The sequence below is a fragment of the Notechis scutatus genome, chromosome 1 (genome assembly GCF_049901735.1).
Source record: "Notechis scutatus isolate UNSWTSFEM ecotype Mainland chromosome 1, rNotScu1.2, whole genome shotgun sequence".
Lineage (NCBI taxonomy): Eukaryota > Metazoa > Chordata > Lepidosauria > Squamata > Elapidae > Notechis > Notechis scutatus.
Window position 1 is genome coordinate 314,842,939 of NC_142009.1, and position 15,848 is coordinate 314,858,786.

A 15,848-nucleotide genomic window follows, 5' to 3' on the forward strand; every position below is an offset into this window, starting at 1 on the left:
TTTGCAAATACCTAAGTTTTCTTTTTTTAAAAAATGCATTATTTCCTATCTGGTTTGAAATTATTATAAAAATTAAAGTTGTAAGCTTATGCAAATTACTTGGCGAGACAGCTCAATCAGCAGGCAACTTACTTGTAAATAAACATGTTTGATGCTGCATGTTATATTTAATTAAACTATTTTATTTATTTATTTATTTATTTGAGTTGTCAATTGCTTACAAAATAATAGGTATAAGTATAAACATGAGTAAGAATACAGAAAATAGGTACGAAACCAGAGACCTTTTAAAGAAAACCTGAAAATTGGGAGTGGCTGGGTGTTTGAGCTCAACTGCTCAGTGATGTGAAGGACTTGGTAGCCATATTTTTTTTTCATTTGTACACTACACTAGATAGATTCTAAAATGTAATTAGTCGGTTGATCATTACCTTTCTATTTTGCTTTGCAACTTTCTGTCTTAAAATCCAGTCCCAGTACAATAGAATATGTTAAAGCCCATTTTAAAAAACTGGTTTTAAATATCCAATACTCAGGAATTTAGCTGTATGGGTGGATAAATATGCAGGCATGAACTAGTATCAAAAAAACAACAACACAAGCTTGAAGTACCTCTGTCAGACTAGTGCATTGAGGGTTGTGGCAATGCATGAGGGAACCTTTCACAAAGCCAGATTCTCCATCGAGTGTTTGTTTTCGTTTTTGTTTCAGCACTCAAAGAGGAGCCGGTCTAGGCCTCCTACCACTGAGATGAAGCGGTTAAACGGGGCAGAGTTTAAAGGGGCAAGCAGCTCTTTCCCTGCTCTGTGATATGCCAGCCAGCGGGTGACGCAAAGGCTGGAGACTCCAACTCAACGCCCAAGGTGCACCTGCGTAAAAGGCGCTAGCGGCGGAGGCACAGCCGTAAGAGTACTACCCAAGCAGCCGTCTCTTCTCGAGGCAGCCGCCCAGTCCTCCCACAGCGGCTTCTGCGGTAGCTGCCAGCAGTCACACGAACGCACCCCCCGGCGGCCGCCCTTGCCGCCGCCGCCGCCGCCTTTCCTCTCTTCTTTTCCCTCCCCGCCCCGCATCCTCCGGTTTTGACTGTTGAGCTAATCCGCCCTGCGTCCTAGCAAGAATGTCGTCGCCGCCGCCGGATCTCCGGAGCTCCGAGGAGCATCGGGCTGGGGACGGGGCGGAAGATGAGAGTACAGCCGGAGCGTCTCCAAGGCGCTGGGAAGGCGAAGGGGCGCAGGCACCGGCAGCGGCATTTACCACCGCCGAACAACCTCCGCCCGTTGCCATGGCAACTGCATCCACAGGTAAAAGGCGAGGTACCGAAAGATGCTAAACAAAGGGCTGCATGTATCCTGCGCCTATTTCCAACGCTAAGGGCGGCGCAGAACAGGAGCCTCGGAAAGAGATGGAGAGGAAATTTGGTTTCCTTCCAAAGTTCCATAGCGCTACTTCGAATTCATAACCATGCATTTTAGCCTTTAATAAGGATTTTTAGTGCATTATGAGATGTAATGTTTTAGTTGGAAACATTAACATTCTCTCAGTTGCCCGCTGTTGTAGGTTCTGTAAATGGATAGAAGTCGTTTCTGAGATACCAATGTGTAATTTATGTTTTATTTAAATCTAGTTTAAATGTGGTGAGCTTTATTTGCGAGAACTAGCTTGCACTGAGATTGAGGTACTTTTTGTTCCCTTGAGATATGGCTACTTTCCCTTTGCTCAAATGAATTTTAAATGAATTTCTTTTCTCTTAGACATGGTTGACTTGTGTGCTAGACTTCTGTAGACTGCAAATAGACTGTTGGTCTGTACTTCTGTTCTGGACCTTGCAGGTGGCCCTCGTCCAAATCTGAAATTTAAAATTTAAAGATTTCCTGTACATTTTTCATAGTAACAGAGTTGTCTTTAATCAAAAGATTTTTGTGCCTTTTGTGCCTGCCAAGAAATGGATTTATATCTCTTATGCAACCTTGCATTACTGAACTTGTGTGAAACAAGTTGAGGAGTGGGAGTGGCTGGGAAAAATGATGGGATCCAGTCGGGCAGTACAATATCCATTCACTACCTTAGGAACTATATTGATGGGCTGACTTTTCATCTTCCTGACCTCATTCTGCAAAGGATGCTTAACTGTGATGGAAATACACAACTAGCTATGTTGTGCTGAGCATCTACACTTTGGGGAAGAAACGCATAGCATAGTTTTATAAAAAATGATGTTTTCTTTTCATCCATCTCTTTGTGCTTTTTCCGAATATAATAGTGAAGTAAACCTTTGCACTGATGTGGAGAGATGTTCAACTTGGATGAGATGAATGGCCATGTAAGAGGCCAAATTAATTTGTTTTGAGTACAGATTTCTTTTTTTAAAATGTTGTTTGAGAGCATCTAATCAGAAATGAGATTCTTCAATGAAGAGGAAGGGAAGGTGACAAGTATATCAAAGAGAAAAGAGATCTTTAGATGGATTTCATGAAAGGCTAATTGCTAGAGGGTTGGGGATGGAAAGGTCAGAGGAAAAAAAGCTCTAAATATCTAATTAATATTCTCTTGCATCCGGAAATCTGACACTAACAAAGCCTACAAGCTCATAGAAACCAAGGGAGTGGTTTTGTAACCTCAGCCTCAATCTCCACAATCTTTTTTTTAATTTTGCTAATGCATTAAAATGTTACAAGGTCTTGCAGTACTTTAAAGAGTAATAAATGTGTTTTTGGCACAAGGCTCTTTGCTATTTGTGCTACAACAGATTAACACAACTATCTTTCATCCCAAAATGATTGCTTTCATCCCTCTAATTAAAACTTTCTAAATGGATTCTAAGGAAAGCACTTAAAAGAGACTTATCTTTCAGTTCTTTTGGACATTGCTTCTTCAAAGCAATTTGTTTAGAAAACTCTTTATTATATATGAACTAAACTTGAAAAACGGAGATACAGGAGTAATCATTTCATTTTCATTGTTTCTGTTTAAATCAGTGTCTTTTGAAAAAGTCTACCACAGCATCATAGTTTGTTGGTTGTATTTCTTTCTTATTTAGCCCTAGGATTATATGTTTATAGGATCAGAAAGTTGGGATGTTATTTTATTGCTGTGATTTCTAGGCCTATAGCATTTAAAGCATGAATTCCAATTCTTTAAGACCATCAGAATGTATCAATGCTTGCTTGTATTTGGAAGAGTAGAATAAACCAACTTGTTCCATACCCAAATGTAATATTAATGCATAGTAATAAAATTATAATTTCTATTACCAGTCCAGAACCCATTGGAGTTGCACAGACAATAAATGCAAATACCGGTAAATACTTTTTGTCTGTGGAGGAATGTTCATCTTTGTAAACAAACCTTTTTTTAAAACTGCTTTTTCAAAACATTTCATATGTGAGCTGTCTCATGATATGAACCATTTACTGATGTTGGTATTATAAAATGCTAGAAAGGTAGTTTCTACCATTTTATAAAATCATGTACTTACACATATTGCATATATACATGATGACATATGCAAGGAATAGTGGTAGTAGTATTCTAAATATTAAACCATTTTTTAAAGTAACAGATGTTGCTTTGAGCATAATAGCTTGGAATTATGCCTCAGTAAATTTAGTAGTGTTTAAAAGTTCATACTGCAGCTCTAAAAAAGTAATTTTTCCATTACAGAGCTGATGATGATTACAATAATTTAGTAATTGCTGGTTTTTAGGATCAGAGTTGTACAGCTTTTACAAGTCAGTGTTTAATTATTATTATTGCTTTACGTTTATACTGGTTAAGACACTGTAAGGATTTTGATATGGTTCCCATTTAAAGTAGAATATAACTTTGCAAAATAAATAATGTGTGCCGAGAAACTTTTATACAGCAAATTCAGTAAACATGCAAAACCAAGTTGCCAATATACTTTCACTCTTTTGCTTTGAATTTTAAGTTGACTTTAGCATTATAATAAGTTTTATAATAATAAGCTCACTGTTGAAGAGTCTGCCTTCAATGTGGTTATCAGAGGATGGGATCAAGGCAAAGTCTGTCACAATATTTGAGAGCCCTCACCATCGGTTCCAGCTTCATTATGTCCCTTGCTCTGCCCCTTGCCCCTGGGAAGTTGCAGAGCCTCCATTATGGAGGACTTATCCTTTTTCATAAATATTTATGACAAAAAATATCCTTTTTTCATAAATATTCCATGCAAGGCCAGAGCACCTAGATTACATACAGAAATTTCTAGTTTAAAAGCCCTGGTTAAACTGTTTTCCCCACAGTGGTCAGTATCAATCCCCCAAGGGTTGATGGAATTATCCAAGGGGGTGATAAATGCCTAGGTGTCAAAAGGAGTTCAGTAAGTGGCTGGGTATGAATAGATGTTTAAAAGCTGATAAGATTGATTGGGATCAATTAATCTTTGGAGGGGTCTCTGAAGAGCTCCATTTCAATCCCTAGTCTTGAAGTTGAGATTATTAGTGATAAGACAATGTTGGATGGTCAGCCACATTGAGACTGGTCCTTCTTCTTCTTCTTCTTCTTCTTCTTCTTCTTCTTCTTCTTCTTCTTCTTCTTCTTCTTCTTCTTCTTCTTCTTCTTCTTCTTCTTCTTCTTCTTCTTCTTCTTCTTCTTCTTCTTCTTCTTCTTCTTCTTCTTCTTCTCCTCCTCCTCCTCCTCCTCCTCCTCCTCCTCCTCCTCCTCCTCCTCCTCCTCCTCCTCCTCCTCCCATTACAGCTGCCAGTTGTCTAGCTGGTGTTGGGCCTTGATTGCATTATTTTAAATTGATTGCATTAGTTCAAATAGCCTTCATACACATTGAGTTCTTCCCAAGAACCTAGGATGTTGTAATGTATCAAGGATCCAAGCAGAGACAAATGGAAATATTATTACTATTAGATGGTCAATCTATAATTAGATTCACAGTCAAAAAGAGGCGAAAAGTTAATAATTCAAGTCCTGAATTTTAAAGTCCCATGAGATTTTACCTTACTTATCCAAACATTTATTAAATCTAATTCTGCTTACCTTTTCAAGATTAATAAAGAACAGTGAAATACAGCCTATACATAATATTCTCAGTATTTTGATGAGAGATTTCCCCTATCAGCTGCCCTTTTTCTTAACTGAGAAATTGAATCTTTTTTGTCACAGATCATACCCAGAATTATGAAGAAAAATATATTTATTTTTAAAATAACTTCCTCAAGAGGCATGCATTTGGAAAGGACACTTAAAAGTACTGAATCATTAAAATAAGTTCTAAAGTTATAACAAATATATTTGCTCCAGTCGGTAAGCAGGGAGTTTGTTGTCAGCTTAATGTAGGGCCACTGCTTGTTTTTAGAGTACTAGCTTAGCAGGTCCAAGATCTCATACTATATGATTTTTAATATTATATGTCTTGGTAATTCCTAAGTATGGCAGTATTAATGAACAGTTGTGAAACACTAGAAAATATTTTAATATTTTCCAGGCGTTTTCCTCTGTCTACAACTGAAAGCTTAGAGGTGTGTGGCTGATATTACATCTCTGGAATTACATAAATCCATCATTAAACATTGCAGGAAGATTTGATTGGAATGGATTAAATATGTATTCCAGTTAAAACAGCATGTATTCATTCTGATTAATGCTATTTCAACTGTGCATTTATTTCAAGGGCAGATCTCATTGCTCGAAAATAGGAAAACCCTTTAGCACTAGCCAGAATTTCATGATTTTATTCAGTGTTGCAGGAATCTCCCTCGACATTTTTAAAAAAATATTAATTTAAAAGAATTTAAAATGATCAAAAATGCAATTTCACCCAAAATGTGCAGACCTGGCTAATTCATGAGATTTTAATCATATTTAATTTTCAAAATTAGATCTTAAAGAAAATGTCCCAATCCCTATGTTTTGATGATTTTGGCTGTGAAACAGGAAGTATCTGAGATTTATATAGGATTTCCCTCTGTTGCAATTTTATATTTAAAACCTAGAGCTATATGCTAAATAACTTTGGAATGAGAAACCACCCAAACAGCTTTCTCTTATGCATGTTCATGTGAGAAAAATTCACCCTCGGTATAAAAGTAAAGACTATGATAAATTTGGGCAGTGTTGGGTTTCAGGACTAGAGATTATGGTCTGGACAACATATTTCCCAACATTTCTGCAGCACCTGCAGCACATTTTCAGAGACAAGGTGGTCTATATAGTAGATCACTGGCAACTGAGCAGGAACTGATTGGGCTCCTGCCTTTGTAGCCTGGTGTCCTGATTTCTGAGATGGTTTCCAATTGGTGTAGGTTGGTAATTGATTGGTTCTTTGTTTGTGCCCAATCTTAAAAGGTTGTTCAGATTGTGTTGGTTCCTGATTGATCCATGTCAGCTTCTGATCGGTCATTCTTGGAATGCTGATTCCTGATTAGTTTGTTGTGTGAAGTTCTGGTTGATTAGTCTGAAAACAACACACCCAAGACGAGTCCTTGTGTTCTTGTCCTGGCATGTTTCTCATTTGCCCATTTTGGGGAGTGATTCCCATGGCTTCTGTTGTGGGGCAGGATCTTGGTGTGGTGAAAGACTTTGTTAACCTTCAGACTTTCTTTTTTCTTGTTGAAGCTGGGATGTTTGTGAATTTCAACTGCTTTTTGCGCAGGTATATGTAATACAGTAGTTTGATGTTCTTGACAACACTTGGGTGTGTTGTTTTCTAAAATGGGCTGCCATACAGATCCTTTAAATGAAATAAGTAATTTTATGATCTCTCCTGTGGAGAAGCCTTTTGTAGGTCTCCATCATTAATAGTAAAATAATTGAAAGTTAGTGACAGCCTATTTGCTTGTATGTCCCATGCTATGTATATGGGAGCATGTTCCCATGCTATGTGTATTAATGTACCCCTTAATATACTGTAATTCCCTATCGGAAGCTCTTGTAGAGCAGGCATCGCCACGCAAATGTAATTAACGTGTGACTTGATTTATGGGATTGTGCACTGTTTTTAAACTGTAATCAAAATTCTATAAAACATTGAGGAATAGACATCTATTCCTTCCATATGCTGCAGCTGTTACATAATTAATAAAAATGCATTTGCCTAATAAAACATAATCTTTTTTGCAGACAATGGCTCATCCCTGCTCCTAAAAGATATCTGTTCTTTCTTTCTTTCTTTCTTTTTTTTTTTTAAAGAAAATGGCACTTTCAAGTATAGGTTCATCTTCTCTTCCCTTCTTCCCTCCTCCATCAGAGTGAGCATTTGTTTATTTGAAATGAGAGACAAAAATAATAAAAAGCAGTGTCAGACTGGTCATGCAATTTCCAGAGATTTTCTGCCAGCAGCACAGAGATGCTAGGTAATTTTTTCTGTGTCATGCTACCCATTATACCAGGGGTCTCCAACCTGGCTGGTGAATTCTGGGAGTCGAAGTCCGCCAGGCTTCAAGGGCCCAAGGTTGGAGACCCCTGCATTATACCATTTGTACTTCAACATTCTTATTTATTTATTTTATTCAGGGATGATTATTTTTAAAGAAACACAATACTTGTATACAGGTACTTTCATTCTTTGGAAACTGATTTTCAAAGTACATTTATTTGAGCTGCTAGCTTCTATAACTGTAAATTCTACTAGTAAATTTTTACATGATACTGAGTCAAAATACGCTTTGCTTTGGTAGCTTAATTTATTCTATGAACTCAGCGATTGTGTGTTGAAAATGTAAATATCATTCCTTTTGACCAAGGGATTGGGTGTATACTGTAGCACCAATTAAGCCGTAGGCATTTGTTTGTCAGCCTAAACAACATGTTTGTGGGAACTTGGATAGGCATTCTGCAATTAGCAGGAATCAGTTTGAGTTTGTTGCAGACAAAATATAACAGTCTAAAATTCCCACTTTCACAATATTATGAGCTTAGTAGACCACGGAATGCAATAAACATAATGTACCTGGATCTCAGAAAACCCTTCAATAGAGAGCCTCGTGATATTCATAAAATGATCAAATATATGTTAGATGATGTCATTTTAAATGGCCTCAACAGTTAGCTGATGGATCCCACCCACAGATTGCTCTGAATGGCTTCACTTCAACTTGGATAGAAGTATTGAATGGAATGCCACAGGCTCTGTCATAGGTCCTGTGTGGCTCAACATTTTTGTTAATTCTTGAATGAGGGAGATGAAGAGACACTTGCAAAGTTTGCAAATGATACTAAGGTAGGAGGCATGACTAATACTGTAGATAAAAAACGATTTGAAAAGATTTAGACAAGTCAGCAGTGACTGAAAGGAAGAGGATGGAATTTAATGGGAAGAAATGTAAATTCTTCATTAGGATAGAGAAATTTAAAGCACATTTATAGAGTAGGGAAAGGTTGGGTTGGCAAGAGTACTTGTGAAAGGGAGTTGGATACCTTATTTAAATATTGGAGCAAGAGTTAACAATGTGATGCACCTGCTAAAAAGGCGCTGCCTTGCAAAGGGCTACGGACCTAGGGAGTGTTCGCAGGAGTCCTGATGACCCCTAGATGGCAGCAAAGATATAAAGAAAACTTTATTTCTTATTTTAAAAACCCAGTTCTCTGGTTCTTTAGTGGTGGGGTCTTAATTTTTGCTTGTTTGATCTGATAGCTCTAATAAATACCCAATAAGGTAAAAAGTGTGAAATAAAAGTTACAAGCTTAATGAACATCAAGCAATGAAGTATTTTAGAGCTCAGCATAATCCCCTGAGCAGTCTAGAATCAACATGTCTTCTCTTGAAACCAGTAATAAAGAGGCCAGTCTTATTTCCCTGGGGTAGGAGATTCAAAAGCTTTGGTGAAGAAGTAGAACAGTCAAGACTACACTACATTAGAATTCTCTGGAGTGTAAAGGCTCATCAATTTTAAATATATACATTTAAATTGCTTTAAAACAGGTTCAGTAGAGTAACTTCCCCCAAGACTCTGAATAATTAGAGTTATTTCTATAGTGGCCACAGAGGTTTCATCTTCATCTATTTAGTGTTTTGTTCTGTGCCATTCCCAATGGCCATAAAATGGCACCCATCACATGAGATGATTACTGACCTTCAATCTGCATATGTGATGTTCATTAGCACCGACTTTCTGTCCTAAATGCGTTTTCAAATTCTCTTCAGAAATGAGAATTAGAAACAGTAGCTTCTCAGATTCAGGCACAAGCAAGGCCTGGCACAAAATATTTTGCTGTCTGAGCGAGAACAGCAAATACCTTTCCTGTCTTCTATCTGGTAGAGATGCCAAGTAGCAAAGTGCTTCAAATTGCTTTTTTGGCAGTAAAAAAATATCATTCCTAGTGAGGTAAACAAATAATCCTTGGTTTTGCTTTATGGCTCCTAAATGGTGAGGCTGGGGGGGAAACCAAACAACTGCTCCCTTCATTCTTCTCAATGGAATAGCCAGGTCTAATGATGTTAAGAAATCATACTTGCCTGATTAACACTGGGTACCGGAGTATACTTTTAACTTTTGTTTTCATCTTTTATGCATCTTTCTCTATCATGTAATTACTATAACACTGAGTTGTTGAAGTAAAAATACTGATGCAGGGCTTAAATCATACCGTCTTTGGCCATTTGCCATTCCTCCTTTTGAAGAGAGTTTCATTTGCCACTAACAACAAAATCATTATTGTTCACTGAAACTCCAAACAATCGTATAATTCAGATCCAATAGCAAACTGCAATATTATGAGGATGGCCATCTCTATCTGCAATTCAATACTATTGGGCCAAGAGACAATGTACTATTTTTGCTTTGTGATTCTCAGGCATTAATGTGTGTTCTTCTTTGTAGCAGTTGAACTTAATTGTAACAAATAAGATCTGTGTGGCTTATGGAGAAAATGATTATAGATACTCCTAGAAGGATTTGTTCAACTATGTTTAAAAGAAGATAAATGAATGTATAGCAACCAGGAAAAAAAGAAAATATTGACAAATGCAAGGGTAATTTGGGGGGAGGGGTGGGGGGATGTTGGGGTCGGGATGTTTGAGATGCATCTGAGATTGTATTTACCAGGGAAGACATGATGCATTTACTGGAGTAACTGTCTCATCTTTTAGATGTCTGGAAACAAAATCTATCCTGCCACTCCTTACAATACTATAAGTAGCTAGGATCTTTAGTTGTTCCCCATTGTACTTATTGCTTCAACATGTTTTATTATCCTCATTTAGATTTGGCAGAGAAGTTAACAAAGAAACAAAGGGGTTTTATTATAAAAAATGGGAGAGAAACTGGAATCTTAGGAGTCACCATTTTTCTCTTTTATAGGGAAAAAAGTGCAATACATTTATCATGATGGCAGGAAGAGACTTGAACTAGACAAATGCTCATGTCTAGATGAAGAAAGAGTAGGTTGCATATGTGTTTGTACATGCATGTGCGCGCGCACACACACACACTCACACACTGAGTGAGAATGAGAGCGAGCAAGCTATAATACTCAAAGTTATCAAACTGTGTAATCCTTTCCAATTTTCACTTTATTTCTACCAGTCAAAAATATGCATAATGTAATAGTGTAAACTTGGATGTTAGGTTAAAAATCTACAGTATGTCTTATATGCCTCCAATGCTATCTTGAGAGTCACAGAGGATGGGACAGCAGCAAATAGGCCAGATTTGAGCAAGCATAAAAAATTCAGGAAGTTGCATGATCCTTTCCTCTCATTTTAAAAGTACTTTAGAGTCAGGGTACAGTTGATCAAATATTATACTTGTTACACATGGTGCTTGCAATTTTTTAGTGTAAAAAATCATTTTCTATAATGCAGGAAGCCTGTGCTTAATACAAAATATTTTAGTTTCTTTGTTTCTTATTGAGAAACGTATAAAGATTGCTGGGGGAGCGAGAAGTTGGTTGTATCTTCAAAATAATTGTTGAAACTATAAAAATTATTAAAGTACCGTATATGCCGGCGTATAAGACGACCCGGCATATAAGACGACCCCCCAACATTTCCACTCAAAATATAGTTTGTTATATACTCGCCCCCTCTTCCGCACGCCTTCCACTTTTGCACTTTTCTTTTTTTTGAGGCACTTTTGTGCACCGTGGAAGCGAATCCCGTGAAGCCGAAAGGAGCAGCCAGCCTTCTCCCAGCTCCCAAGGAAGCGAGGCTCGCACCGCCCGGGCTCCGCTGAGGTATCCGGCTGGGGCTGTCAGAAGTTGTTACCGCTGGCGCGGCTCGCGCGGCTCCAGTCCAGCGTTGCCTCGGGAAGGAAAGGCAAAAAGGAAGAGCCGCGGCGGCACTTTGCAATGGCAGCAGCGGCTCCTGGTTTTGCCTTTCCCTTCCCGAGGCAACGCGGGACTGGAGCCGCGCGGAGCCGCGCCAGCGGTAACAACTTCTGACAGCCCCAGCCGGATACCTCAGCGGAGCCCGGGCGGTGCGAGCCTCGTTTCCTTGGGAGCTGGGAGAAGGCTGGCTGCTCCTTTCGGCTTCACGGGATTCGTTTCCATGGTGCGCAAAAGTGCCTCAGCCGCGGGCAGCCGCAGTGCTTCCCAATTACTATTTGCCGGCGTATAAGACGACCCGGCGTATAAGACGACCCCCCCAATTGGAGGCATGTTTTTCAGGGCAAAAAAGTCATCTTATACGCCAGCAAATACGGTAGATGTCTTTGTTTTTATTTTACATAAGTAAATATGTAAGTTGTTTTTTTTAAGGGAAAGAAACAAAAAGAAAGATAAAACAGAATCCAGTAACATAACGTCATGTAAAAAGGAAGTGAAATTTGAAAAAGAGCAGTCATTTGGCCTCACAATTCTATTTCCCAACAAGAAATGTTACTCAAGCAAAAGTCCATAAGATTACAGCCAATATAGGTAGACAGCTAGACAGATGCAGAGGTGGTATTCAGCAGGTTCTGACCAGTTCTGGAGAACCGGTAGCAGAAATTTTGAGTAGTTCAGAGAACCAGCAAATACCACCTCTGACTGGAGATTTTACAGTATTCTTCCCCTGCCACACCCACCAAGCCACACCCACAGAACTGGTAGTAAAAAAATTTGAATCCTACCACTGGCCAGATAACTTACTCAGTTAAAACATAAAGTTCAAATGGTGTTACTACTCATAAATAATGTTTAGTTTGAACAACTGCCAATCAAAGTATATATCACAGACTGTAGATAGTAAGGAAGATGAAGTTAATGGAGTTATGCAAAGCTCTTTGACACATTTTTAAACTCCAGAATCTGCAGATGAAGTTAGGAAGTGGCTCAGACAAATAATTCTCTAATTTATTGAATTATAAGGAGGAGGAAGTACAACACAGTACTAAGTAGACCAGACCAAGAAATCAGCTCCACAGGACAGCTAAAGCTACTTTGATTGAGATTGGTTATAACAACAAAACCTTGCAATGGAAATTTACATACTTTATCTTTGTCAAATTCATCTTCCTTACTTTGTACACATTATGACATAAGAACCAAACAAAGGAGAAGAAAGATGTGCTTGATCTGGCCTACAATTTCTAAAATCTGTTTCCCAGGATATCAACAGGTACAGGGGTGGGATTCTACCAGTTCACACCTATTTGCTAGAACCAGTTGTTAACATTCTAAGCAGTTCGGAGAACTGGTTGTTAGAAGAAATTACTGGCCTAATCCTGTAAGGAAGGCAGGAAGGAAACATTCTGGTGTTGCTTACAGAAACTGCCTCTCCATTAACCCTTATTACATTCTTGGCAGGACTAGACTTCCTGTCTCAGGAACATCTCTGGAGTTTTCCCCCCTCCTTTGCTGGTACATTGCTTGTGTGGAGTGACCAAAGTTACAATGGCACTGAAAAAAGTGACTTATAACCATTTTTCACACTTACGACTATTGCAGCATCCCCACAGTCACGAGAGGCCAGGTGAGGAGATGCATGCCTCAATGTGAGTGATGTTGAGTTGGCCATGCCCAGCCAGTCACATTACCACGAAGCCACACCCATCAACTAAGCCATGCCCATAGAACCGGTTGTTAAAAAATTTGAATCCCACCCCTGAACAGGTATAGTAAAAAAACTCAAGATGTTGGCATGATTGAAGCTCCGCTCATTTTTATGTGTGAATGGGCAAAGCTGCTGCAGCTGCCATCTTGAATTTTTTTTATAGATTCCTTACAGACTCCACTGCCTTTGCCATTGGCAATGTTGGCAAGGCTGATGGAGGTTAAAATCTAAAACAGATGAAGGGCAGCAGGTTGTTGGCTTGAAGGCACAGATTTGAAAATTACTGCTGGGCTTCCCATTTGACTCGTGTATATTTGACTCATGTATATGTATAAGGCACTAGGGTTTCTAAGATTTTAATATTGACTCAGTTGCTGATTCCCAAGACTGGTAGCTAAAAGCTTACTCATCACTTTTTTTGTTCTGCTTATGGAAAACACCATAACGAAATAATCCAAAGATGGTATTTTATACGACTTTCATATAATTGTAATAATTTCTGCATTTTATTATATAGGAATGCATCGCCTTAGGCAATTTAAATTAGATGCCATAAAGAAGCAGAATTAATCATTTAACATTAGCCAGATCAGCAATGAAATTCCTTCTATCAACCAAGATTATCTACCTGGATAATTTGTGCACAATTTCTGTGAAGCAGGCACCCAAAAGAACCAAAATGCCTAGAGAAATAATTGTGGTCTTAGAATTACAGTCTCACAGTGATTATCAAAAATATGAGCTGGAGCTTCCCAGAATGGTAACCAGGAATAAGGGAAGTTGTGTTTCTTGGATGTTTAACATTTACATAGGAAAAGAGAAAAGAAAGGGAACATTTTTCTTTGAAACAGTTGGAATGTATGATTATCTATAGAATTACAAAATAATTCTAAAATTCTACCATTTCCTATAATAACAATACACAAATTATGATAGTAAACATAGAACATGCTTACAGAAATGTACGCAAACATATTTTTGATTATTTTTGATAGCTTTGTCCATCTTCACTGGAAACATGTTACAGATAAATGCAGGATTCATCCTTGGGTAAAACTTAGTTGTGCTATTCTAAATCCACTGGCCATTCTGACCATAGTTACAAAGTGAAAATAACAACGCTGTTGTTACTCTGTATGAAGAAGTGATATGGGTCACATTTTCTTTTCTTCCTTGTCTCTTCCCATACTTTTTGTTAATGTTGCTTTGGAATTTATGGATATTGTTACTTTGTGATTCAGACTGTGTTGGATGTTCAATTGATACAAAAAAACTGAAGAAGATAAGGTAAGATAAGGTAGGTAAGATAGGGTAGGGTAATATAATTTTTATTGTCTTTTTTTTTACCGTGAGCATACTGGCCCACATTAAAAATGAAATTCTATTGCCTGCTCTCAAGAGAAAGTATATATCTACCAGGAAAGAGGAAACTTGAGAGTTCACAAGATTGATGCTATATGGAACAAAACTGTGACTGAATCTAAATGTTCTGCTTCAGATACCTTGAAGCCTCCTTCCAGAAGGTACCAAGGAAAACAAATGTTGAAGAGGATGTATAGTATCTTAAACAATCCTGCTGCCAACTCGTAAAACATTCCTATTCCTGTTTTCGAGTTGCCATAAACAAGGGAAGGGGGAATCTGAAGCAGCAGTATGGCAGTTTAAAACCAGAAGTACATCCCACGCTTATCCTACAAAAATTGTAGCTAGACTACCGGATCTTCTGGCAGTGAAAACTCTTCATTGGAGAACGTGATTGATGACACCCAACCCATGAATGTGCTTCATTGGAAAATCTGCTTTATTAAACACCCAGGGGGGAGGGGGCAAACAGGGTCACAGGTGGCTGTAAATGTATGCCAGAGTTGGCTTCATTTAGGTTAATGCCGACATGTTGCTCCTAATAAATCTTTTGGATTCTTTTGAAGCTTGGCTGGAAGCTAATGATTTAATTTGGGCAATCGCTGGAACCCTGACACCTGTGGACTCTGTTCAAGCATTGCTTATATGCTAGTATATGTGATCATAATAATTCAGAAAGCAAGTTCAAACTAAAGCATTTTGCCTACATTTCAGTGAGCAAAATATCCTCTAGAATGGTGTTTGACTGAGTGAACTCAACAGTCTTCTCCACTTACTTGAAAGAGTTTTAATGGAGACTTAATGTTGTCTTTATGCTTTTTACTAAGCTTGTAAAACTAAATGGATTATGAAAATGTAAAATAGTAGAGAAATATTAGAGTACTTCCTGTTTCCATCATAGTTGCACAAATGCCCACAAAGTAGTTATTTTCCATTTCTATTCCATTAAATAACTGGTTGATATGATCAGATATATTTACCTAGCAGCATGGTCCTGCCAGTGCTAATGGACAGGTGTATGCAACAGTGCTGTATTATCAATGCACTTATCAACAGCAAGAGAAATCAGGAGGAAACAATTAGAAACAACGGATTTAATGGTTTTAAATCATTCTCTTAATACTCAAGTCTCTTAATGGGAATATTAAAAGCTACAAAACATAAAAACCAGTCTATTTAACCATTCCACCTAGTACTATTTTATGAATGAGTTTGCATCTATCCAGCAAAAGGTGGTAACTATTTTTTGGTGATACAAAATATGGTTTTGCTTTGTAGCATGTCAGCATCCTTCTTACTATATGAGTCTTAAGGTACAAGATAGTACTGTGGAAGTTAGATGCTTATGAGAGTGAGGACATGAGGGGAAAAAAACCTCTGTCTAGTTGTGATGCCCTATAGTGGCATTCTGAGGAGAAGAGTTGAAACAGTTTATGTCCAGGATTTGAGGGATTTTCTTAGCCCTCTTTCTGGTTTGTGCAGTATACAGGTCCTCAATGGAAGGCGGACGGGTTGCAGTTGTGTTGTTGTTGTTGTTTTATGCAGTTGG

The 15,848-nt window shown here is 38.1% G+C and overlaps 1 protein-coding gene across 1 annotated transcript in view; it reads left to right on the plus strand.

The window, feature by feature from the left end:
• Nucleotides 1-871: 871 nt before the first annotated feature.
• The window catches only part of RTN1 (reticulon 1), a 129,694-nt gene continuing 114,717 nt past the window's right edge, over nt 872-15,848 (plus strand). The window contains exon 1 of the mRNA XM_026670065.2: nt 872-1,301. Coding sequence (XP_026525850.2) covers nt 1,118-1,301 — 184 coding nt within the window. The 5' untranslated portion in view covers nt 872-1,117. The remainder of the gene's footprint in view (nt 1,302-15,848) is intronic.